This window comes from Nycticebus coucang, chromosome 3 (assembly GCF_027406575.1).
Source record: "Nycticebus coucang isolate mNycCou1 chromosome 3, mNycCou1.pri, whole genome shotgun sequence".
Lineage (NCBI taxonomy): Eukaryota > Metazoa > Chordata > Mammalia > Primates > Lorisidae > Nycticebus > Nycticebus coucang.
The window spans coordinates 61,501,449-61,526,595 of NC_069782.1; the positions used below are offsets into that span (position 1 = coordinate 61,501,449).

At 51.5% G+C, this 25,147-nt stretch overlaps 2 protein-coding genes across 3 annotated transcripts; one reads left to right on the top strand and one right to left on the bottom strand.

Moving 5' to 3' along the window:
- Positions 1-419: 419 nt before the first annotated feature.
- TNFSF9 (TNF superfamily member 9) lies at positions 420-13,906 on the bottom strand. Of its 2 annotated transcripts, XM_053582942.1 has the most exons (4): positions 13,780-13,906; positions 3,117-3,559; positions 2,310-2,349; positions 420-1,755 (listed from the first exon to the last, which is right to left on the bottom strand). In XM_053582942.1, the coding sequence occupies exons 2-4, from the start codon at positions 3,330-3,332 to the stop codon at positions 1,340-1,342; spliced, it is 672 nt and encodes a 223-aa protein (XP_053438917.1). In that variant the 5' UTR covers positions 3,333-3,559; positions 13,780-13,906; the 3' UTR covers positions 420-1,339. The 2 variants fall into 2 exon arrangements, with proteins under 2 accessions (XP_053438917.1, XP_053438916.1); XM_053582941.1 differs by lacking the exon at positions 13,780-13,906 and having other exon boundaries at positions 3,117-4,208.
- Positions 13,907-17,870: 3,964 nt separating this feature from the next.
- On the top strand, positions 17,871-24,855 carry TUBB4A (tubulin beta 4A class IVa). Its single transcript, XM_053582940.1, has 4 exons — positions 17,871-18,159; positions 18,685-18,793; positions 18,906-19,016; positions 23,209-24,855. The coding sequence occupies exons 1-4, from the start codon at positions 18,103-18,105 to the stop codon at positions 24,264-24,266; spliced, it is 1,335 nt and encodes a 444-aa protein (XP_053438915.1). The 5' UTR covers positions 17,871-18,102; the 3' UTR covers positions 24,267-24,855.
- The last annotated feature ends 292 nt before the right edge of the window (positions 24,856-25,147 follow it).

Consider the following 25,147-nt stretch of genomic DNA (forward strand, 5'->3'; position numbering starts at 1 on the left):
TAACGAGTAGCTCTGTAGAGGGGAGAACAATGGGTACATGTGTGTGTTTCTTATAATTTTATTGGCTGAAATGATGGGTGGGTAGCCCACAATTTACAAATAATGATAAAATATAAAATACTCTTCATTGCAAGTTCTACATAGTCAATTGATTCTCACGGAATGTTTTCCTTTATTTTTCCCATATTCTGACAAAAGAATGTGTGCTGATATATTGCTCCAAAATAAAGAATAAGATGTGTGCTGTCCCTTCACTTGCTTGCCAATGAAGTGAGAGATTTCTTTGTTGAATCAGCTAATTGTTTTAAAACACTTAAGGGGTATTTCCTCAATTATTTGTGCTATTTATAGTAACAGTGGCTGGCATACAATAAATGCTCAATACATATTGGTTGTTTACGTTTATAAATATTTTATTATCCAGGCCCATGTGCAGTCCCACACTGTGCCACAAGAACCAGTTCTGCCAGATGTCACACTATCACAGCTGTGACCTCAGCACTTAAAACAGTGCCAGATAAACAGCAGATGTTTAATAATACCAGTCTGAGGGATGACTGCAGCTTTCTCCCTACAGACTTACAAGGCCCCAAAAGCATGCTTCTGTGAATCACATGGTGGAGGAGGTACCTGAGGATTATTTATTTTTCACATATTAACATAAATAAGATTTGAGGGCTCTGTGTTGTTTTCAGATTTACCTCTAGCACCTGCACCATGCTGGTACATAGGAGATGCTCAATAAATACAAATACAATCCTATTAATTACTATAAAGTGTAAATCCCAGCTACTCAGGAAACTGAGACTGAAGGATCACCTGGGCCAGCCTGGGCGACATAGTGAAACTTCTCTAAAAATAAAAAAGAGAGAAGCCTATTCTTCAAAGTCATGACCTTCTTTAAAAATATATGTACATTTTTTGTGTACATGTATATCATGTATGTATATATGTCTGAGCTCAGGCTCAGAATATATATATACTTTTTTTTTCTTTTGAGATAGAGTCTAAAGCTGTCGACCTGGGTAGAGTGTTGTGGCAACACTCTTGGGCTCAAGAGATCCTCTTGCCTCAGCTTTTCTATTTTTTTAGTAGAAAAGGGGTCTCACTTTTGCTCAGGCTGGTCTCCCAGGGTGCTAAGATTACAGGCGTGAGCCACTGCGCCAGGCCTCAGGCTCAGAATAAATACCAAGAGTCTAAGTTGGAGCTTGAGTGGGTGGGAGAGAGGTGTGAGCAGCAGGGACCCTGCCCAGCCCCTTGAGGTAGAGCAGCCTGTCTCTGTGTAGGCGGGCAGCACCCAGGCTGGGTGTCACGTGGGCCTCGGCGAGCGAAGTCTTGATCAGACATGGGTGGTCACCCGGAAGAGGCCCAAGACCGTTGCGCCCTGGTCGAGCTGCCAGTCTTGGTGAGCTACCGCGTGCATGTGGACGCCCAGGCGCTGGCCGAGCTCCAGGTGCAATAAGCGGCCTTGGAAACCGAAGGCCTCAGAGGACTGGGATGACAGGTCCACGGTCAATGCCAGGGCAGCGACTGCGCCGTCGCGCAGCGGCTGCAGGTGTAGAGCAAGCGAGACCGAGCCGGAGCTGTTCTCATCCACAACACGCCTCAGTCCCACTTTCAAGAAGACATAGTAGACGCCTGCTTCATCCACCACCAGCTCCCGCTTGTCCTTATCATAGCTCAGGCCTGGCGCCAGGGACACGCCTGCCAGGCCCGGGTCGCTGTACCAGTTCAGGAGCCCGTCAGACAGCAGAACTGCGGGAGGGAGAGGTAAGGGCTGAGGACCGCCGCGCGCCCTGGGGAGCGGAGGCTGAAGTGGGGAGAGAGGTGGGACGGGGGGAAGGAAGGAATGGAATCTGGGAAGAGAGAACCGAGTCAGTTGGAAAAGGGGCAGGACTCCAAAGAGGAGGACAGGAAAGGGGTGAGAGACCAAGACGGGTGGGCTGGGGTAGTGAGAGACTTCTGGGAGCAATGAGAGGATGGAAGGCGGGTGTGCTTCTCCCAGAGCCAGCTTACACGAGAGACACAACCAGGCTGGGCTCCGGACGTGGCAATCCCGGGCTCTGAGAGAGCAGGAGAGCCTCAAGTGGGCACAGACATGGAGGCGATGGCATCCAGAGAGTCAGAGGGAAGTCAGGAAACGCGGTCAAGGCCGTTCAAAGAGAAGTGGCAGCTTTCAGAAGGGGGCGGGTTGGAGAGTGAGAAGGCTCTTACCAGCCCAGAGCCTGCCTCTGCCCGGACTCCTGCTTTCTGGTGCCCACCCTCCCCCCACCAGGAGGAGGCAGGGGAAAGTGGTGCAGGATACTCACCATCTTCGGCCATCAGCTGTGCGAAGAGAGGAACGCCTTGCTAAAGAGGAAAGGAGGAAGGTAAATTTTGGTTCCCCCAGAAAGCGGAGCTTCTGTGCCCACCTACTCTGGCCATCGGGGTCCGCTAGGGCCTGAGCAGACCTGGAGCCTGAGCGCTCCTTCACCCTCCAAAAGAACACGCGCGCACACGAGAAGTTGGTGGCTCAACTTGCCCGAAACACAGAACCGTCCAAAAACTCAGGTGGCGCCTGTGGCTCAAAGGAGTAGGTTGCCCGCCCCATGTGCCAGAGGTAGTGGGTAAAAAAAAAAAAAAAATACTACAAAACTCAGGAAGGGAAAGAGAAGGGACACATCGGTCGGCGGGCGGGAATCCCCTGGAGGTCTCGGGAGGGCAGGGGGGTGGCGGGTAGCCTAAGGCTCCAAGAGAAAAAAAACGAGGCTCTCTGGTAATTAGGGGTGCCCCTGGGGTCTGGGACCTACAAAGGCCTCCCCTCCGGGGCCGAGGTTCAGATAGGGATTCCCAGGGATGCGGGATGAGAAGGAGTGGCCCCCTCAGTCACAGATTAAGTGGGGAACCCCTCAGGGTCCAGTGAAGAAATGTGGGCGTCTCCTCCGGCCTGCGAGCTGAAAAGGGATGCCCCCGGTGCTAGATGGAGAAAAGGGCCCTCGGGGTCTGAGAGGGACAATTGGGTCTCCTTTCTCCTGCCTGGGGTGTAGAAGAGGTGGGGGGAAGGGTGCGATAGAAGAGGGGTCCTAGAGGGCCGGCGGCCGGGTCTCCCCTAGGGCTGCAGTCGGGGCGCGTCTCACCTGCATCTCACTCGGGTCACGGATGGCGCCGGTATCCGGCGGGAGCTCGCGGACCCGGCTGAGTCTCGGGGCGTGGGCGACCCAGGCGGCTCCGGCGGCGGCAGCGGCGAGCAGCAGCAGCGCGAGGCCCAGGGCCCAGGGCCCAGGGCGGCAGGCACGGGGCGCGGGCGGCCAAGGGGCTTCGGGGTCCCGGACGGCGTCGGAGCTGGAGCTCATGGCAAGAAACGAGGGACTGCTGCCCCGGCCCAGCGCCGCGCTTTATTCGTACCGGAAACCCGGCTTTCCGGGGCGGCCCGCGGGGATCCCGGCGACGCGAGCGCCCCGCCTTCCGCTTTCCAAAACTTTCTCCTCCTCCATCTTTTGGCTTCCTCTCCTCGGCCTTGCAGACTCTACCACTGTCTCCTCTTTCTCCTGTGTCTCTGTCGCCCTGGCTCGCTCTGTCTCTGCAGGATGCAGGATAGGGTCTGTGTCCCCCACTATTACGTCTCTGCCTGTCTCTGTCTCATGTTCCCGTGCTCCTCCCTCTCTGTATCTCTCTGGCTTTCTCCTTGCCTATCACTTTCTGCATTTATCTCTCTGTTTGCCTCGTCCCTGGCTCTCTCTATCTCTCTGTCTCGCTTTGTCTTTTTTTTTTTTTTTTTTTTAACATAGTCTCACTATGTCGCCCTGGGTAGAGCGCTGTGGTGTCACAGCTCACAGCAACCTCAAACTCTTGGGCTTACACAATCCTCTTGCCTCAGCCTCCCAAGTAACTGGGACTACAGGCGCCTGCCACAACGCCCAGCTATTTTTTGTTGCAGTTGTCCTTGTTGTTTAGCAGTCCCAGGCCGGGCTGGAACCCACCGCACCAGCCAGCTTCAGTGTGTGTGGCCGGCGTGCTACTGCCTGAGCTACCGGCGCTGCCTCTCTCTGCCTCTGACTCTCTCTCTCTGTCTATGTGCAGTATTTCTCCATTTCTCTCTCCCTCTCTGTTTCTGTGTGTCTCTGTGTTACTCGCTGTGCTTCTCTGCACCCCTCCCTATGTCCCTGGGACTGCCCCAGCCTTCCTCCAAATCCAGCACTTGTGCAGAGGGACCAAGGTCCAGCCAGGCCTCAATCACTCTCACTCCTGGACCCAAAATTTCCCCCCTTCTGGACATGAAACCCAGGCTTCGCTCCAGCTTTACCTTCCCCAGGACCCCTGGGCCTTTCTTGCCCTTCCCCCACCCACCCACAGATGCTTCTTCTTCCTGTCAGGAGCCCCTTGGGACCCCACAAGCAGAAGGCTGGAGAGTCCAGGTGGAGAAATTCCCCTTATAGGAACGGGACAGTCTTGAGCAACATGCAGGAAACTCAAATTTCCCATTTGCTCTGCCAAATGAGGACAAGGTGGAAGGATTAGCTGAGAAGCAGCCAAAACCTGGCTCCAAAAGAGGAAGCTCCCCTAGAGTGACAAGGAGGTGACCCTGGGAAAGCCCTGGGCTGGCTGTTGAAGTCCTGGTCTGCCCAACCTAGCTAAGCAGCCGTGGTTTACCTTGGCTTACTCCCCTTCCACTTTGGCAGCCTCACTTTCCCCTGAAAGATGAGAAGGGTGGGGAAGGCAAATCCATCCCTCCACCATGTGGGGAAATTCTGACTCAACTGAATAAGTATTTTATGAGGCCACCCCTGTATTGGATCCTGTACTGGGCCTCACTGGGGAATTACGGAGAAAGCAATAATGATACTTGTGTGAAGGCCAACCTGGCATAGCACCATTTGGAACATTAGCTATGCAAATGTGAACTCCCCAGCCCAGATCCACAGACACTCTCAGAGGGGGAGCTGAATGACAGTGTTTGAATGGGCCCTCCAGGCACCCGATGCTCACTCCACTGCTCTGCACCAATGTTCTTGTTTCTATGCATCTGCTCCCCTCTGCTTGAAATGTTCTTTGCCCTGAACTGCAGCCTGCAGATACCTCATCATTTACATCTCCATTGACACTGTCCTTTCAGGTCAGGATAATGTCTTATACCAGCCTGTGCTTTCACTATCTTGTGAAACCCCATTGCAGTAACAGTTAAGCAATTGTTGGTAATTCAAAACAAAATTGCATGGCTCAGCACCCATAGCTCAGTGAGTAGGGCACTGGCCACATACCCCAAAGCTGGAGGGTTCAAGCCCTGCCCGGGCCTGCTAAACAACAATGACAACTTCAACCAAAAAATAGCTGGGCTTTGTGGCAGACACCTGTAGTCCCAGCTAGTTGGGAGGCTGAGACAAGAGAATCACTTAAACCCAAGAGTTTGAGGTTGCTATGAGCTGTGACGCCACGACACTCTACTGAGGTTGACATAGTGAGACTCTGTCTCAAAAAAAAAAATTGTAAATGTAAGCCAGCAAACTTCCCTACAATTCTGCCACCTCAGCCACTGATGACTCCCACCAACCCTGACGATTTAGTGGATAGCAGCTGAACTACAAACATTTGTCTTTGAGCTTCAGGGAAGGTAGAAAAAAATAGAATGAAATAAAATATAAATGTTTGCCATAGATAAATTTGCAAAAAAGACACCAACTCTTCTCTCAATCAGAGAAGCAATTAAAAAAAAAAAAAAGCAAGAAATTAAAATGGTAGCGTTTCTGGAAAGAGGAACACATGAGAGTGAGGGGGGGGTCATCAAACCTGGAATGTGACTGTTGAAATTGAGACACATACCCAGCCCTTGTCACCTCCCCTAGCATCCGGGATCCAAAGATAAGAAACTAGAAGACCCCTCTTTGAGGAAACTGACCAACCAGGAAGATAGATTTAAGAATAGGGGGAAGGGGGAAAAGGTGGGGAGGGAGGGGGGAAGTGGGTAGAGGGAGGGGGATTGAAAGGATCACACCTATGGTGCATCTTACAAGGGTATATGTGAAGCTTAGTAAATGTGGAATGTAAATGTCTTAGCAAGGTAACTAAGAAAATGCCAGGAGGGCTATGTCAACTAATGTGATGAAAATGTGTCAAATGGTCTATGAACCAAGTGTATGGTGCCCCATGATCATATTAATGTACACAGCTATGATTTAATAAAATAAAATAAAATAATAAAAAATAAAGATACTGATGGCAAAAGAATTTCCCATGATATTACCACCCTGCCGAGAAGCTCACAGACCACTGGCCAATCAGTTTGTTATTACTGTTTTTTTTGAGACAAGGTCTCATTTTGTCACCCAGACAGGAGTGCAATGAAACAGTCATAGCGGCGGCACCAGCCACATACACCAAAATCAGCCCTGGCCAGCTAAAACAACAATGACAACTGCAACAAAAAAAAAAATAGCCGGGTGTTGTGGCAGGTGCCAGTAAGGCGGCTGAGGCAAGAGAATCACTTAAGCCCAAGAGTTTGAAGTTGCTGTGAACTGTGACACCACGGCGGCACTCTACTCAGGGTGACAGCTAGAGACTCTGTCTCAAAAAAAAAAAAGAAAGAAAGAAACAGTCATAGCTCGCTTGAGCCTCAGAATCATGAGCTTAAGCCATCCTCCTGCCTTGGTTCCCAAAGTACTGACATTACAGAGGTGGGAGCCATGGTACCGAGCTTCAATCTGTTTATTATTAACCCCTTCACCCACAGCAGTAATTAAGTAATTAAGTTAATTACTTAAGTTTAATTAATTAATTTAAAATTAATTAAAATTAATTAATTTTAATTAATTAAAATTAATTCTTAATTACTTAAACTGACAAAACAGATAACAGAAAGAGAAATTTAAAGGTCACCCTCCCCAGACAACCCAAATGAAATTGCCTGTCCTTCCCTCCCCCAATCAGGCCTCTGCTTACATCACCCCACTGGATTTTTTACTAGCAATTTTCACCAATAATGTTCTGGTTAGGTTCATTTGTTTATTTACTTGCTTCAGTTGTTTTCCCCATGAACTTGTAAGCTTCTGAATGGCATCCTTATCTGCCATGTTCCTATTGCGCCTCCACTGTCTAGAAATGTAGAGGCCTCGATAATGTTTATGGAAGGAACAAAGGAATGAAGGCGGAAAGAAGAAAGAAAGGAAAAGGTATATACCATAAAAGTTAAGAGCATAGATTGGAGAGCCAGGGTCAACAAACTTCAGCCTCTGAAGAGTCTTTGGCCCACTGCCTGCTTTTTGTACAGCCCACAACTAAGGATTTTTCTTTTGTTTCTAAGTGGCTAGGAAAAAGTCAAAGAAGAAAAATGTTTCCTAACATGTGCAAGTGATTTGAAATTTACATTTCAGTATCCATAAATAAAGTTTTATTGGCACACAACCATGCTCGTTCATTTCCATATTGTCTATAGTGGCTTTCTCACTCATATGGCAGAGATGAGTATTTGCAACAAGAGACTGGCTAGCTCACTTGTGCTGAGATTAAAGGCGTGAGCCACCAGGCCTGTATTCAAAGCACTCCGGAAGGACAGGAAGATTGGTTGAACCCAGGAGTTAGAGAGCATAGCAGATAACATAGTGAGACCCCTTCTGGAAAAAAATTATTTTAATTAGCCAGGTATGGTGGTACCTGCCTGTAGTCCCAGCTACTCAGGAGGCTGAAGCAGGAGAATCACTTGAGCCCAGGAGTTTGAGGCTGTAGTGAGCTGTGATCACACCACTGCACTCTAGCCTGGGAGACAGAGTAAGACCCCATCTCTAAAAAAAAAAAATAACTTTTGAAATAAAAAAAAAAAAGAGACTGGCTAGCCCACAAAGCCCAAGATATTTGCTACCTGATCCTTTTCAGAAAAAAAAAATTTGCTGCCTCTACCCAAGACTCTTGAATTCCAGCTCTTCAGAGTTCTTGCTGTTAGCTACTTCACCTCTCTGATTCAGCTCACTTTCCACATGTGTTAAAAGGGAATAAAAGTAGATCTCAAAGGGTGGCTGAGAACTTGCTGTGAGCACAGTGCCAAGCACATAGCAAATGGTCAATAAAGTGACCCATTGTTACTGTGATTCTTGAACCCTCCCTGCAACTCTGTGGTATGCTATCATCCCTAATATGTGAGCACAGAAACTAAGACCCCAAAAGATGAAGTCCATTGGCCAAGGTCTCACAGTGACTGTTTTGAATTCCCCTCTATTCTAGGAGGCTTAGCAGAGTCTAGTACGTGCCCTCCAGGGAGGAGAAAGAAAGGATCCCAGCCTGGGGGAGGTTCAGGCCGCAGCCAGGGAGAGCCATGACGTGATGTGGTTGGGACATCTGAGCCAGGCAGCCCCACCCACTGTGGAGCACTCAGAGTCACAGTTACCCTCCTAGCACCTCAGGTTCAGTGGAGTCGCACCTCTGTACTCAGCAGTCTACCCAAAGTCAGCGTGGGCCCTCGTTTTCCTCTGCTATAGGGGAAGAGCCTGAATCTTCGCCCTCGCTATGGTAAGACCCAATGGAGGAATTGGGCAGGAAGTGGTTGGTGAGGACAGCACCCCAGCCTCTGTCTGGGGAGCCCCTCTTCTGCCTCTGAGATTGAGTGAACAGACACCTTCCCTGGGAAGTATGCTCTGATTTTTTTTCCCCCTGGCAAAAATCATCTCCTCTCAGGGTTCCTGAAGCATGTTCCCCAGCCTCTGCCACGGGTCTTCCCCAGTATCAACATTTTCCCAGCCTGGATCCTCTGTCTCCCCCAGGACAGAGGCCAAATCTAATAGGGAGTATTAGTGATGTTTGCCGAGTAACTGCCACAAGTGAGACAGCAAGAGACGAGATGATGAGAGCAGGGAGGAAAAAAAGAAGAGGGAAGGAAGGAATGGAGTGAGCTTGGTCTTGGGCCTTGGGTTGTTACCATTTAAAAGAGACACAAGAGGGAAATTATATTGTCCAAATTACTCGAGTCTCTGTGAAAGCTGGGATTGGGTCTCCTTGGCCTCAGGTAACCCAGGAAAATGCAGACCTGGCACCTGAGTGTGTGCACCCAGGGTATTGTGTATGAAGTGCATGGTGTATTTGTGCAAAGCAATTAAGATTTGTGGAGTTGGCGTGCATACCCAAGTACTCTGGGATCTTGTGTTTCCAATATGATGCCATGTCCTGGGGTGGGGGGGGTCCATGCATGCATGAGCATGTTTCCAGTTGAAGAACAGAACAGCACAAGATCCAAACCCTTTGGCCTGAGATTCAGCTCTGCCTCTTGCTAACTGTGTGATCTTTTCTATACCACAGAGAAAAGAGAAAAAGTGGTAGAAAATTCCTCTACCACTCTGCGCTTTCCCCATATACGAAGTGGGACTAATACCAGGGACACCTCATAGGATTGTTTTCCAGAATCAGGGAGTCAGGACAGTGCCTGGAACAGAGCAGAAGCCAAACAGAGATAGCCAGCATTGCAGTCAGTGGGCTGAGAGCCTGGTGTCTCCGTGCAATGGTTGACTCCATGTGACTTTGGTCACAAAAGTTGATCTTGTGAATGAACCACCAATGTCCAAAAACTACTGCCCACATCTAGGCAAAAGACAGACATGCATGGATGTCTGGTGCAACATTGTTCAAAATGGAAATGACCTCAAAAGTCATCGGAAGGAAAACCAATTCAACGATCAGTGGAGGTTGTTGACTCATCTCTCGATAGAGATCTCCATGGGCTAAGAAAATGAAGCAATTACAGGCTGCTGTGTACAGAATGCACATTTTGTTTCAGAGCAGAGATATGTTAGCATAAAAGCATTTATGGAAGGTATGCAAAAACCAAGGGGGTCGGGGTGAGAAGATGAGAACATTTACAGTATATGATTTTGCCCACTTGCATTTTCCATGAGTTAGTTTTGTTATGCTTTGTTTTGCTTTTTTAATACTGAGCACAGTCCCGTGGTCAATTATATACACATGAAGAAAGAAACCACTGGCCAGAGCCGTTTTGGAAAAAGGGAAAATTTAGCACCAGTGACATCAAAGACAGGAAGTGATGTTTCCTTGCTAAAAGCAGTGGAAGGACTCAGGGGTGGGGGAGCCAGAAAAGGGGAAGACCCAGGCAAGCCCCAGGACCCCTTCAAAGGGCACAGGGATCCCTGCTGGGAAGCCAGCCAACCTGCTCCAGGAAGGGAACCCCAACAGAGCAACCACCTGGAAGGGACTCTCCACCTCGCGGGGGGGAAACAGCCACTGGATACAGGCACGTCCACTCAGGACATACACAATCACACAAACCAAGACAGACACACAGACACACCATGCAGACATACACATACTCACATACAAACATACCTGGACACACAACCATAAAAAGGGTGGCCACCAAAGCCAGCCACAGACACACACAAAGCACTCAAGAGACAGGCACCATATTCAGGGCACACTGAAAACAGAATACACCGTCACAGACGCATGATCATGCACATGCCAAACAGATGTTGTGATACACTACACAAGCATACACAACCACACACACACAGGAAGACAGAGGCTCACCAATGAGATACACGCAAAATCACGCACACCAATACAGACACACAGTCACAGTGAAGACGACAGAGGCCGTGTCACATCCACATACGTGCTCACTAACACAAAAAGCCTCAAGGAGACTCAGGAACTGGAGGATCCGCAGTGAGAGATCCTCAATATCAGACACCTGGAGACCACCTAAGAGAAGAACCTAAAAGGCAGCACCAGGCCCCCACCAGAGGATGGCCACAGGCACAGGGGGTTAGAAAAAGGACACCCACCTAAGACCACCCAAGATCTCCCCTCAGAAGAGACCCAAGCAAAATCCTAAGACCACCTAGCATTCATTCTCCCCCAGAGGAGACCCAGATCGAAATCTAGGATCACCCGAGATCCATCCCCAAGAGAAGACCTAGATCCACCCCAAGGACAACCCCAGATCCCTTCTTCCGGGGAGGAACCCGGACCCGGGGCCAGTCTCGGGGCCCTGCCTCGGCGGCGACACCAGTGCAGGTGGCGAGCTCCCCCTAGTGGGCAGAGAGCCCCAGCCGGGAGCCGGGAGGAGAAGGGGTCTCTGCCCTGCTGCTAAGTTCACGCAGGGTGTCCGGAGCACCAGATGCAAAGAGCACAGAGGCCGGCGGCCAAGTCCGGCAGGGCTTGGGCGCGGGAACTGAGCGGCGGAAGCAGGAGCTGGAGCCTATGGGACCGGAGACCTCGGCCCACCGCCCTCCTGCCAGCCTCGTCCCTGGAGCGGTCCCCGAACAGCAAAGGACACCTGGTGGGAAGCAGGGTGCCACAAGCCGGCTCGCAGCCAACAATGCGCTGCCAGGGCAGGGCGCGGGGCGACGGTCAGACATGCAGCCGAGGGTGTCTGCCCTCCGGGCCTTGGCGCTCAGTCAGAAGGTGACCGCCAAGAAGTCGCCCAAGACCAGTAACTAGCCAGGATGATCAGCAACACCAACATGGCTTTAGCTCATAGGTTCAAGAAAAAGGTGAGACCCATTTTTCCAGGAGACCCCAAATCTCCCAACTCCAGCCCATTTCCCCTTCATTCTCCCCAGGCCCCACCCATTCCCCCCTCCCCCACATTTCTCTGTCTCTGGCCCTGCCCCCTCCTCAGTCCCTCCCACCTCCCTGTCATTCTCCCTAGGCCCCGCCCACTCCCTAGACAACCTTCCCCGGGCCCTGCCCCCTCCCAGGCCCTCTCACTTCCCTGTCATTCTCCCTAGGTCCCGCCCACTTCCTCACCACTCCTGTGCCACTAGTGTCTCACCACTACTGTAAGGATCCTGGCGATTCTCCCGCCACACTCATTTTTCTGCCGTTCTTAGTACAGCGCCACGTTTTTCCCAGGCTCTGTCACTCTCTGGTCTCTTTTCTCCAACTTTCACGCCCCTTTTCTGGGCTCGCCCTTCCAGAGCGACCTCTTTCCAGTCGGGTGTTCGAATCACCCCCATCCCTCTTCTGACTTCCCCTGGGTCTTGGCAGCCTGGGAGTCTCTGACTCTAATTCCTGTAGGCCCCGCCCCTTTTATTGCGCCCTACCTTCTTCCAGGCTCAGTCTACGCGTCCAGGCAGGGATTCAGCTGCTCAATTCTACCAGACTACAATGGAGGCCCATGCCCTGTTTACACACAGCATTGACACCGGTATCCCCAGCCCAGTCAGCTACAAAGCCACAGCTACAGGGAAAACCATACATATGGACCCAAACAACCACACACACACCAGCACAGCCCACACAAGCATGGACATACACCATTCCTGAATCACACAGAGAAGCACATATACCCAAAGGTACCTGTCTGTTCCCCAACCACATCTAAACCTGATGCATGAGATGTGGGCACACCAATTCACACTCATATGAATTCATGCACAGGTATGTATACCAGGAGAGACACACACACACTCTTTCATAGGCATACACAGTCCCATACATGCAAAGACAGAAACTCACACACACCAAGAAAGACACACTTTCATGGCCACACACGGACTCACAGTTCATAGCTACATGGAAAGACACGCACACCAGGAAACATACATCCACAGATTCACAGAGCTATGCTCACTTTACAGGTAACATAAATATAGATATCTATCAGCATGGACACACACTCATAGATGCAAAGACACACAGAGCCACAACCATACACACATACGTTCACACATCAGGACACACATACACATATAGAAAAAGTGAGTTCTCCCACCCTTGTCCTCTCATTATCCTGAGCTCCTTGCCAATCTCCTTTAAATACCCACAAATACCACACCTACCCATCCTCCCAGCCCCAACACTGTCCACCATCTCACACAACAGGCAGAGGATGCTGACCTGGGGGGATGAGGGGACTCACCCATGGATGAGTCCCTGGGGCTCTCTTCTCCTCTCACCTCTAGCCAGACCATCCTCCCTGCACAATCTTTCTGTCTTCCCACCTTGTCCAGGCTGTGGAGACACAGGGAGGACAGACTGACCAGAAGGTGTAAGGCAGTAGGCCTCAGGTGACCTGACCATGAGTAAGGTCATCTGCCCCCTGCAGTCAGTGTTCCCACCCTGCTGAGTGAGAGTGGTGTGGTAACACTTCATCTCCAAGGCTTCTTTTGCAATGACACCACCATCAAATACCTGCAGGTGTCTCATTACAACCTTTTTTTGGGGGGGGGGACAGTCTCACTCTGTTTCCCCAGGCTAAAGTGCTGTGGCATCAGTCTAGCTCACGGCAACCTCAAACTCCTGGGCTTAAGAAATCCTCCTGCCTTAGCCTCTTGAGTAGCTGGGACTACAGGCATCTGCCACAATGCCTGGCTAGTTTTTCTTGTTTGTTTTTGGCCGGGGCTAGGTTTGAACCCGCCACCTCCAGCATATGGGACCGGCGCGCTACTCCTTGAGCCACAGGCGCCGCCCATATGGCTAGTTTTTCTATTTTTAGTAAAGATGGGTTCTTGCTCTTGCTCAGGCTTGAGGCTGTTTGAGCTCAAGCAATCCACCCACCTTGGGCTCTCAGAGTGCTAGGATTACAGGTGTGTGCCTGGCCCCGTAACACTAAGGACAACCCTCATCACCATAGGCTTCCTAATCTCCATTTTCACAATACTGGGCTGGCCCCCTTCACCCCATGTAGTGGTGATGTGTCACCCTTTCTCTGGAGAAGTGGGAACCCCTGCTCTAAGGCAGGAGCAAGTGCCAGCTCTTATCCTAATGAAATAGGAACACTTCCTGTTGATGGCATAGAAGAAAAACCTTTCCTTGAGAAAAAGTTAAAGCTCACCCCTTGTTGACATAGGACAGAAGAGACACCTACCTTTCTGCCCCAGTCTTGGAGCAAAGGAAACTCAGCTCCCTTCCCTTAGCAGCAAGACTCTCCTATCCCTCATACGCATAAAACAGACAGCAGTCCAGGCCCCTTTTTCTGGTGAGTAGGAAAACCTCCCACTTTCAAACATGAGGGAAATGACCCACCTCTTTCCCTAGGCAGTGAAAAGGGAAGTACCACCACTTTCAGACATTTGGGAGGAAATCTATCATCTTTTTCTGTTATAATAGGAAGTTCCACCCCATTCAGGTATGGGACAGGAAATCCTGCCTGTATCTGATGTGAAATAGAAGAGATTCCACCCCTTTCAGGTATATCTTCTGCCCAAGTCTGACCTAAATTAGGGGGATGACCCATCCCTTTTCTTAGCATAAGGTGAAGCCAGGCCCCTTGTCCTCATGAAATAGGAAATCTTGCCCATTTCAGACACAGGAGTGGGCAAAGTCTCCCAGTTTTGTGTGTGGTGAAATGAGAAACCCCATACTTTTGCCTGGTTTAGTGGAAAACTGCACCCTTTTCCATATGAAGTGGGGAAATGCAAGCTGAGACAAAGCATTGAGGTCTTCCACACTATGGTGGAAGACCCAGCCTCAGCCCCAACAGTGATTAATGCCCTACTTCCACCCTACGCCACCCTCCCTGCAGCCCACAGATCAGCCTGGGAGAGTTGGTTGCATGCAGAGCCTGCAGCTAAGTTTGCATGCCCTAATGGGCAGCACCTACATGGTCATGGTCTACAAGTAGCTGGTCACTTTCATCTTTGGCACCTGGCCAGCATCTCCAAGCTGACCATGGGGTACCTGCAGCCCTACTTCCTGGCCGTGTGCCCACCAGATGCAGCCTCCTTCAACTGCAAGAGTTACATCACCAACTCCACCTGCACTGGCCACCTGGACATCCTCAGTGCCAGGCAAGTGGCTGCACAGCAAGGGAGCAAGTGTCCCCTCCCTACCCCACCCACTTCGATCTCAGCCCTCCTCCCTGCTCATCTCCCAGAAAATCTTTCTGTTCTGACCAAGCCTCCCTCGGGATGTACTGCATAGTTTGTCTGGTGGTGAGTGTCGGCCAGAGGCAGACCGCACACCCAGCATGGCCAGAGAACAGGCCATTGCCCCCTCCCACCCGTCCCATGCTTGGTGCTTGGTGCTAGCAGTGCCAGGCACGGCTTCCACAGAGCATTTGTGTACCCTCTAGAATTGGGAGGGCTGCTCTTAAGATTCATTCAGCATCCCTGTGCTGGGACAGTAACTTCCAGAATGCTATGTCTTCTCCTGACTGCAGCTGGAAAGGATCCTCATGGGGCTGGGCCTCAGACTCCACTAGGGCTGAGGGAAAGAAAACCAGACCCAGCTGAGATGTAGATCTAAGGTCTGGGCAATGAAGTGGAAGGACAGACCAGCAAGAGTGGGTGGGAAGGACCTCTGGAAAAGAGCCAGCGATTCTCAGGCCCAGTACACAAAGACAGCATAGATCAGAGTACTGGAAGCTGACTGCATACATCGCAGCCAGCCCTGAGCCTCAGGCACCAAGGTGGGCAGACACAAAATGGAGAGGCCCAGGCCACAGGGCACGGGACAGTCACATGGCTGCAATATTTTCTTCCTGAAAGACAATCCATTTGACTGCAAGCCCTTTTCTTCTCTTAAAAAGAAAAAAAGAAAAAACAGCATCCTGTAGTGACAAAGAGCTAGGGCTCTGCCCCCAGAATGCAGGGCTGTCTCGGCTCTGTTCCTAGCCTCATCAGTGTGTGACACTGGGTGAGATGCTGAACCTCCTTGGGCCTCCGTTTCCTCATCTGTAAATGGACATGCAAACAGCACCTACCTCCTAGATTGTGGTTTCACAAGTTCAAGTATAAACAAGCTGATACACATTTAGCACTTAGAACAGGATCCGGCTTAAGATCTAAACATCACTATTCTTTTTTTTTTTTTTTTGTAGAGACAGAGTCTCACTTTACTGTCCTGGGTAGAGTGCCGTGGCGTCACACGGCTCACAGCAACCTCCAGCTCTTGGGCTTATGTGATTCTCTTGCCTCAGCCTCCCGAGCAGCTGGGACTACAGGCGCCCGCCACAATGCCCGGCTATTTTTTATTGTTGTTGCAGTTTGGCTGGGGCTGGGTTTGAACCCGCCACCCTCGGTACATGGGGCCGGCGCCCTACTCACTGAGCCACAGGCACCACCCCACTATTCTTATTAATAATAGACAAAGTCATTATTTTTGGCTTTTTATCACAGTTGGTTTTGGAAAACTACATTGCAAAGCAGAAATGATGAAATCACTCTTTGTTCTTCATGCAATATTAGTAAAGTCAAATCTTGTTACTCTCTTTACTACCACACATTGCCTATATATATCTCTGCAAAACAAGAATGACAATTTTGGTAAACATTATTGGTTTTAGAGGTGGGAGAATCTGTAGAGTATCATAGATGTATGAAAGAAGACAGAAAATAGAGGTGTTTTTCAGGCACTGCCAGTGACTTTCAGTCACTCTCAGTCATCTGAGGGTGTCGCAGTCAGTGAAACCCTCAGATGCCTTGAGGATTGTACTGGAGCCAAAGAGTGCTAAGCTAGATTGGTTTCCTGTGGGAGGAATATTCAGCAGTTAAATAAAAAAATTATTTGCAAGGGGCAAATGCATACATAAATACACAAACTGAGAGGAGAGGGAGAGATGAAATAAATCATAGAGGCTGGGGGACAGACCTGGTCCGCATGCAGTCTAGCCCATCTGGAATTTATTTTGGCATTTAGTGTCACCTAGAGATCTAACTCAAATTTGTGCCCAAATAATTAACACAGAGTTTCTTAGCCTCAGCCCTATTGACATTTGGGGCTTGATCATTCTCTGGTGGGGGGTGTCCTGTGCACTGTAGGGCATTGCTGTCAGCAGTGCAGGCACACATGGAGGTATGACAACCAAAAATGCCTCCAGACATTGCCAAGTGTCCTCTGGGGTGCAAAAGCACCCCTGACCTGGGTTGGGAACTACTGGTCAAAATTAACAGCCTCTGGTGACTGTGAGGGCCAACCAAACAGCTATATATCTTTAAGTAGGTGCACCAATGGGGCGGGGGGATGAGGAGGAGGCTTCCTGGGAGGGCAGAGGTGGAGGGGTGGCCCTAGGAGGTCTGGCCTCAAGGGCCAGATCGGAAGTTCCAGCCAGCCCCTGATAATAATTATTATCATAATAATGTATTGTCAACTCTGTGTAAGGGTAACTTGGAGCTGCCCCATCCTGGTGCCCTCTCAGCAGCCCATCTTACAGGTGAGGCAATTCAGTCCTCAAGAGAAGCAGCCTGTCCAAGGTCATAGAGCTAATAAGAAATGCAGAAGTAAGGGTGGTACCTGTGGCTCAAAGGGCTAGGGCACCGGCTCCACATGCTGGAGGTGGTGGGTTCAAACCCAGCCCCAGCCAAAACTGCAAAAAAAAAAAAAAAGAAAGAAATGCAGAAGTAGGGGAGACGTTTTGCAGTAAATTATAGCACTGGAGTCAGGCAGCCCCCCGAGCTCACTATCCTCCCCCCAATATGTAATCCAGCTATAGTCCTACCCAACCAGGCCAGGCTAGGGGTAACCCCACAGGCAGCAGGCACAAAACCCAATAGAGTTGTCCCCGGGAGCCCATAGCTCCCTGCCAGCTTACACAAGCATCCCCAACCAGACACGGAAGGAAAATCGTGATTTTACTTTCCAGACAGTGTCAAGACAAGCCCTCCCAGAAACCCATCGCCCCACCAGTCGGGCTAGCCCCTGCCAGGAGCCCTCTGGTTAATGCAAGGCTTCTGGCTAATGAGGTCCAGAAGGAATGGGGAGGATTGTGGTTAGGGAAACTGAGGCAGGGCCTGGGAGGGGAGGAATGGATTTCCCAGCTACTTGTTTACCAAGCGCTCCTGCTTCCCAGTGGCTAAGAGTGGCCAAGCCAGGCTGGGGACAGAGAGGGTTGGGGGATGTGGCACTGCTGTTCCCGGAGGAACCTCCCACCCACCCCCATCACGGCAGGGGTGGGGACACACGCGGCCCTTGGCACACCCCAGCGCGTGCCCGCACTCCAGGTCCCGGAGAAGCATTTTCAGAGGGCGATCCCTGAATCACCAACCCCCCACCTCCCCTACACCCTCCATCCGGAGAAGGGACCAGGGGGCGGAGCAGGCGGGTGACCAGCCGTGACGCGAGCCCGGCCCGCTCATATAGAGGCTTCAGAGGGCTCAAGGAGTGTGCTCCGCCGCCGCAACCGCCACCCGCTCTGCAGTCTCGACTCCCAGCACCACAACCTCCGCGCCCACCAGCAGCGCCACCGACATGCGGGAGATCGTGCACCTGCAGGCCGGCCAGTGCGGCAACCAGATCGGGGCCAAGGTGCGCGCAGTGGGAGGGGGGCGCCGGGCCCCTGCAAGCGGCAGTGGCCCAGAGGCTCAGAGAGAGATGCCTGGAGCTGAGGTCTCTTGGGGACCGTGTCCCAGGAGGCCAGAGCCCCAGGGACGATGGGGGAAGGGTCGCCGCGGACAGGGCCAAGTTGGGAACAAAGAGGCCCATAGGAGCCGGACAGTTCCTTCTGTCCGTTGGCCACAGCTGGCCTCACAGCTGGCTGACTGTCCCCTCCAGGCGCACAAAGAAACCTCGCCCTTCCCCTCACCCCCCACTGCAGCTGGGGTGCACTGGTACCGCCAGCTCCTCCAGGGTGCTGACTGCACTTCACCCTGCCCCCACCGCTTCTTTCTTGCTGCCTCATCCTTGTCTCAGCATCCGGTTTCTGGGTCCCCCTCATTCACCTTGCTAGGACCAGGCGGCTGCTAGGGAGATGGATGAGTGCAGAGTGAGAGGAGGTCTTCACCCTGGCCACCTGCTCCCCATCTCTCAACCCTTCCCATCACCCCTCTCCAGTTTTGGGAGGTGATCAGTGACGAACATGGCATCGACCCCACTGGCACATACCATGGGGACAGTGACCTGCAGCTGGAGAGGATCAATGTGTACTACAATGAGGCCACAGGTAAGGTGAAGGGGGCATCTCTTTCACTCAGGTGGGAGGGGGCAGGATGCTCCCAGGGCCCCTGCAGCTTCTTGGTACTCACCAGAACTGCCCTCCATCTGTTTCTCTGCAGGAGGGAATTATGTCCCCAGAGCTGTGCTGGTGGACCTGGAGCCTGGCACCATGGACTCTGTCCGCTCTGGTCCCTTTGGCCAGATCTTTCGGCCTGACAACTTTGTGTTTGGTAAGTCCCCACCAAGGAGCACAGACAGGGAAAACCTCCTTGTTCCTTGTCCTTCCAAATGCTTTATGAAAATTCTCTACCTAGCACTCACAGAGTCAGCATGGTCAGTGCATTCATGGGGGATGCTTGGGCCATTGTGGGAGCCCTGGGGAAACAGGGCAATCTAATACTGAGAGGGGTTCAGGGAAGGCATCCTAGAGTAGGTGGCATTTAAATTCAACAGTCTGAATGGGAAGCAGACTGCCCAGGCATGACTCCCAGCTTTGCCACTTCATGCATTCAGCAAATGGTGAGCACCTACTGCATATCAGACCCTGCTCCCTAAGTTGGGGACACAGAGGAAAACAAAACAGTCTCAAGGGAGCTCACATTCTGGTTGAAGGAGCCAGCTAGACAACAGAAAGTTTTAAATAAGTAAAACTTGGCCACTGATTTAGTTGGCTGGGTGACTTTGGATGGGTTCCTTAATCTCACTGTGCCTCAGAATCCTCATCTTGAAAGCAGGGATTATGAAATGCCTACTGTTCAGGATTGTTAGGCTAAAAGCCATGGATGTGGATAAAGAATTTTTAATAGTACATGGCACAGGAAAAGGAAAATAAGCATTTGGTGTCATTGTTTTTATTATCGAGGTTACCATATGCGACCTAAAAGGTGAGTAGGACTTGGCCTGGCCCAGCAGCACTGCAGAGAAGTGAGAGGGGAATGACATATGTGAGGGCAGTGGGATCCGCACTCTGTGACAGTCCTTCTGGGCAAGCTTTCCTGGGTCAGCCTGGCCACACACACACACACCCTGGCCTCAGGCCCCAAGCTTCACACACCCCAGAACATGGTGGGCTGCAGGGAGAAGCTTTCCTGGGTCAGCCTGGCCACACGCACACACACTGGCCTCAGGCCCCAAGCTTCACACACTCCAAAACCCCAGCCACTCTCCTCCTCTGAGCTTAGTGGTTTAGAGTTTGGAGTCTAGGAGGGATTGACAACAAGCTGTGTGACTTCCTCTCTGATTTGCAGGAAGGTTCAAAAAGATAATGATGCACCTGTGTGAGCATGGCCCATGATAGGTCCTTGGGAAAGGTCTGGGAAGGATGGAATGAGGTCGGCCAAAGGGCACAAGGGATTCTAGGATACCTCAGGGGTAGAGGGTGGAGCTCAACTTGGGCCAAGAGATCTGTGGCCTCTGGGAGTCAAGTGTGTAGGGGGTGGGGGCTATAAAAGTGTGAACTTGGGACTAGACTGCCTAGTTCTTGGCCACCCCACTTGCTTGCAGTATGATTTTCTGCAGATGACCTAACCTCTCCATGCCTGTTTTCTTTTTTTTTTTCTTTTTTTTTCTTTTTTTTTTGGTTTTTGGCCAGGGCTGGGTTTGAACCCGCCACCTCTGGCATATGAGACCGGCACCCTACTCCTTGAGCCACAGGTGCCACCCATCCATGCCTGTTTTCTAACCTGTAGAATGAAAGTAAGAAGAGTATATATGTGCTTTGGAGAGTTGGGGAAAAGATTCAAAGATACAAGGGCCTGCATTTAATGCTTGATGCAGTCAGTCGTTGAGCAAGGACAGAGAACCTACTGTGTGCCGGATAGGATGGTCATCAAGACAAAGCCCTTACCTCCCATGAGGTTATGCTCTAGTAAGGTAGACAGATACAAGCAGAAAAATTTTAATATATATAAAATTTTATATATTTTAATCTTTATATATATATATAAAATTTTAATCTCTTCCTCTACCCAGATAAGTGAGGCTCCTACCCTCAGCACTCATAGGCTGTCATGGGAGGTAAGGGCTTTGTCTTGATGACCATCCTATCCGGCACACAGTAGGTTCTCTGTCCTTGCTCAACGACTGACTGCATCAAGCATTAAATGCAGGCCCTTGTATCTTTGAATCTTTTCCCCAACTCTCCAAAGCACATATATACTCTTCTTACTTTCATTCTACAGGTTAGAAAACAGGCATGGATGGGTGGCACCTGTGGCTCAAGGAGTAGGGTGCCGGTCTCATATGCCAGAGGTGGCGGGTTCAAACCCAGCCCTGGCCAATAATTATATATATATAATTTTTATATATATATATATACACACACACAAGATTAAGTAGTAACAGGTGCTACATAGAAAACAAAACAAGGTAAAGGGATTGAGAATGAGAAGGATCCATTCCATTTTAGACTGGGCCGGTGGGGGGTGGTTAAAGATGATTTCTCCAATGAGGTGACATTGAGCAGAGACCTCAAAAGAGTTGAGGGAGAAGCCATGTCGAGTCCCTTAGAAGAAAGCATCTGGGATCAGGGCAATCCTAGCACTTGGGAGGCCAGGGCAGTAGGATACCCTGAGCTCAGTAGTTTGAGACCAACCTGCAGCACAAGCTGCAGATGCCTTTCAAAGGCCCTGAGACAGGACCACACCTGGTATTTTGGAGGCACAGGGAGGAGGCTAGAGGAGAGGGAGGAAAGGGAAAGAGGGAGGGGAAGATGGCAGCGAGGCGATGGGGAGAGTCATGCAGGGCCTGGTGGGCTGCAGGAAGAACTTGGGCTTTGACCTAAGGGGGAGTGGGAGCCATGGAGGGCAGAGGGCAGAGGAAGGAAAGGCCCTGCTGACAGGTACCCTCTGGTGGTTGCTGACGGAAGGACAGCCTATGAGTGCTGAGGGTAGGAGCCTCACTTATCTGGGTAGAGGAAGAGATTAAAAGAACCAGTCTTCGAATACTAATCCTTGTCATCTTGGAGCTTGCATTCCACTGGGAGATTAAGGACAACAAACTTGATTAATAAGAAAACATAGGTTTTCCAGTGCCATCAAGAAAAGTAAAGCAAGCTTGGCACCTGTGGCTCAAGCAGCTAATGCACCAAGCCACATATACACCTGAGCTGGGGGGTTCAAATCCAGCCCAGGCCCCCCAAACAACAATGATGGCTGCAACTAAAAAATAGCCGGGCGTTGTGGTGGGTGCCTGTAGTCCCAGCTACTTGGGAGGTGGAGGCAGGAGAATCACTTGAGCCCAGGAGTTTAAGGTTGCTGTGAGCTGTAATGCCATAGCACTCTACCCTGGGTGATAGCTTGAGGCTCTGTCTCAAAAAAGAAAAAAAGAAAGAAAGAAAAAGAAAAGAAAAGTAAAGCAGGGAGGAGGAATAAGAAATGGGAAGGAGGCCAGGCACGGTGGCTCACATCTGTAATCTCAGCACTCTGGGAAGCTGAGGTGGGAGGACTGCTTGAGCTCTGGAGTTGGAAACCAGCCTGAACAAAATCGATACCCTGGTCTCTACTAAAAATGGAAAAATTAGCGAAGCATGGAGGCAGGCACCTGGGATCCCAGCTATTTGGGAGGCTGAGACAGGAGGATCACTTGAGCCTAGGAGTTTGAGGTTGCAGTGAGCTACAATGATGCCTCTGCACGCTAGCCTTTCAGGGGGAAACTGTCTCTGAAAATGAAAGAAGGATAGCCTCACATAGTCTAAGAAAGTCCTAGAAGTGAAGGAGGGAGCTTAAGGAGGCCTGTGGGAACAGGACACCAAGCAGAGGACACAGCTCAGTGCAAAGACCCTGGGGCGGGACTACACCTGGCTTGTTGGAAGTGCAGCAAGGGGCAGGGCAGGTTGTGCAGGGTCTGGTGGGCCTCAAGACTTGGGCTTTTCATCAATGGTGCAAGTGTGGCATGATTTTTGAGCTAAGATGCGCCATGATTCGATTTAGATCTTACTAGAATCCTTCCGGCTGCTGGGTGCAAAAGAGCAAGAATGGAAGCAGAGAGAACAGTTGATCATCATCGTATTAATGATTGATCCTTTTATTGTTATTTATTTATGGGGGGAGGAAACAGAGACTCACTGTGTCACCCTGGGTACAGTGCCATGACATCATCATAGCTCTTAACAACCTCAAACTCCTGGACTCAAGTGATCCTCCTGCCTCGGCCTCCCCAGTAGCTGGGACTACAGGCACCCTCCATAACACCCAGATGGTTTTTCTATTTTCAGTAGAGACGGATTTCGCTGTTGCTCAGGCTGGACCTGAATTATTGAGCTCGGGGTATCCTCTCACCTCGGCCTCCCAGAGTGCTAGGATTGCAGGCGTGAGCCGCCACGCCTGGTGTTATCATTTTTGATACTGTTGCTATTAAACTACTAGACGCTCTCCAGGGTTGGGGGCGGGATCTCCCCGTGACTGCCTGTGTGGCCCTCTCCAGGCCAATCCGGAGCCGGCAACAACTGGGCCAAGGGGCACTACACCGAGGGCGCGGAGCTGGTGGACGCGGTGCTGGACGTGGTGCGGAAGGAGGCGGAGAGCTGCGACTGCCTGCAGGGCTTCCAGCTGACGCACTCGCTGGGCGGCGGCACGGGCTCAGGCATGGGCACGCTGCTCATCAGCAAGATCCGCGAGGAGTTCCCCGACCGCATCATGAACACCTTCAGCGTGGTGCCCTCGCCCAAGGTGTCGGACACGGTGGTGGAGCCCTACAACGCCACTCTGTCGGTGCACCAGCTGGTGGAGAACACGGATGAGACCTACTGCATCGACAACGAGGCGCTCTACGACATCTGCTTCCGCACGCTCAAGCTGACCACGCCCACCTATGGGGACCTCAACCACCTGGTGTCGGCCACCATGAGCGGGGTCACCACCTGCCTGCGCTTCCCGGGCCAGCTCAACGCCGACCTGCGCAAGCTGGCGGTGAACATGGTGCCCTTCCCGCGCCTGCACTTCTTCATGCCGGGCTTCGCGCCGCTGACCAGCCGGGGCAGCCAGCAGTACCGCGCGCTCACCGTGCCCGAGCTCACCCAGCAGATGTTCGACGCCAAGAACATGATGGCCGCCTGCGACCCGCGCCACGGCCGCTACCTGACGGTGGCCGCGGTGTTCCGGGGCCGCATGTCCATGAAGGAGGTGGACGAGCAGATGCTGAGCGTGCAGAGCAAGAACAGCAGCTACTTCGTGGAGTGGATCCCCAACAACGTGAAGACAGCCGTGTGCGACATCCCGCCCCGCGGCCTCAAGATGGCGGCCACCTTCATCGGCAACAGCACGGCCATCCAGGAGCTGTTCAAGCGCATCTCGGAGCAGTTCACCGCCATGTTCCGGCGCAAGGCCTTCCTGCACTGGTACACCGGCGAGGGCATGGACGAGATGGAGTTCACCGAGGCCGAGAGCAACATGAACGACCTGGTGTCCGAGTACCAGCAGTACCAGGACGCGACCGCCGAGGAGGGCGAGTTCGAGGAGGAGGCAGAGGAAGAGGTGGCCTAGCGCCACGTCTTTGCTGCCTCTCCACCGGCCCTAGGCACCTGCCCTCCCTGAAACCCCATTTCCTCCCCTCAGCCCAACTCAGCTCTGACCCTGCCATTTCTTGAATGTCACTTTGCCCTGGCCCTGACAATGCTTTTAGAGCCCACTTCACCTCTGACCTTGCTTCGTCTTTGACTCTGAGCCCCATTTTATCTTTGAACTCCCACGAGCTCTTCTAATTGTAACGCCTCCAGGATCCCTGCTTCATTCCTGACCCCGTAAGCCCTGCTCTGACTTCTTCACCTTTAAACCACCCCCCCACCATGAACCCCATTTCCCTTCTAACCTATAAGCCTTGGTTTAATTTTGCCCCCTCCTTCTGAGTCTCACTTCACCCCTGACCTTGACCCTCTGGGCCTTGCTCCCCTCCCTTCCCATAACCCCCACAGCCTCCCTGACCTCACCCCTCTCAGCTCCTGCCCCCTTTCCCTTACCCAGGGTGGTGAGATGCTTCTTCTGGGATAGAAACGAGGCCTGGTGCCCATGAGGAAGAGAGCCCCTCCCCATCCTCCTCTTCCCTGCCTTATAATAAAGTAATTCTTGTCCTAGACACCTCTGCCTCATTCATTTTTCATCTCCTGTGCACTGAGTGAAGGCTTTGCCGTACAAGGTGGAGGTGGGTGCTGACATCTCACTTCTGGGTGGGAAGAACGCTCAGAAGGAGCAGAGATTTTGGAGTCAGACAGACCAGGCTATGCCATACCAAACCACATGGTGTCTTCTAAGTCATTTGTGCTCTCTGAGCCTATTTCTTCACCTGTAAAATGGGCTCAGAGGTTTCTCTCCAGGATCCCCATATGCCCACCTCAGGGCTGTTTGTGAGGGTCCAAGGAGATCTTGTG

Excerpts from the sequence above, each read along its gene's own strand:
- TNFSF9 (XM_053582942.1), bottom strand. The coding sequence starts at position 3,332 with ATGAGCTCCAGCTCCGACGCCGTCCGGGACCCCGAAGCCCCTTGGCCG. Across the intron at positions 2,350-3,116 it reads GTGACCCGAGTGAGATGCAG|CAAGGCGTTCCTCTCTTCGC; the intron begins GTGAGACGCGCC and ends TTTCCTCTTTAG. Across the intron at positions 1,756-2,309 it reads ACAGCTGATGGCCGAAGATG|TTCTGCTGTCTGACGGGCTC; the intron begins GTGAGTATCCTG and ends TCCCTCCCGCAG.
- TUBB4A (XM_053582940.1), top strand. The coding sequence starts at position 18,103 with ATGCGGGAGATCGTGCACCTGCAGGCCGGCCAGTGCGGCAACCAGATC. Across the intron at positions 18,794-18,905 it reads GTACTACAATGAGGCCACAG|GAGGGAATTATGTCCCCAGA; the intron begins GTAAGGTGAAGG and ends GTTTCTCTGCAG. Across the intron at positions 19,017-23,208 it reads GCCTGACAACTTTGTGTTTG|GCCAATCCGGAGCCGGCAAC; the intron begins GTAAGTCCCCAC and ends GGCCCTCTCCAG.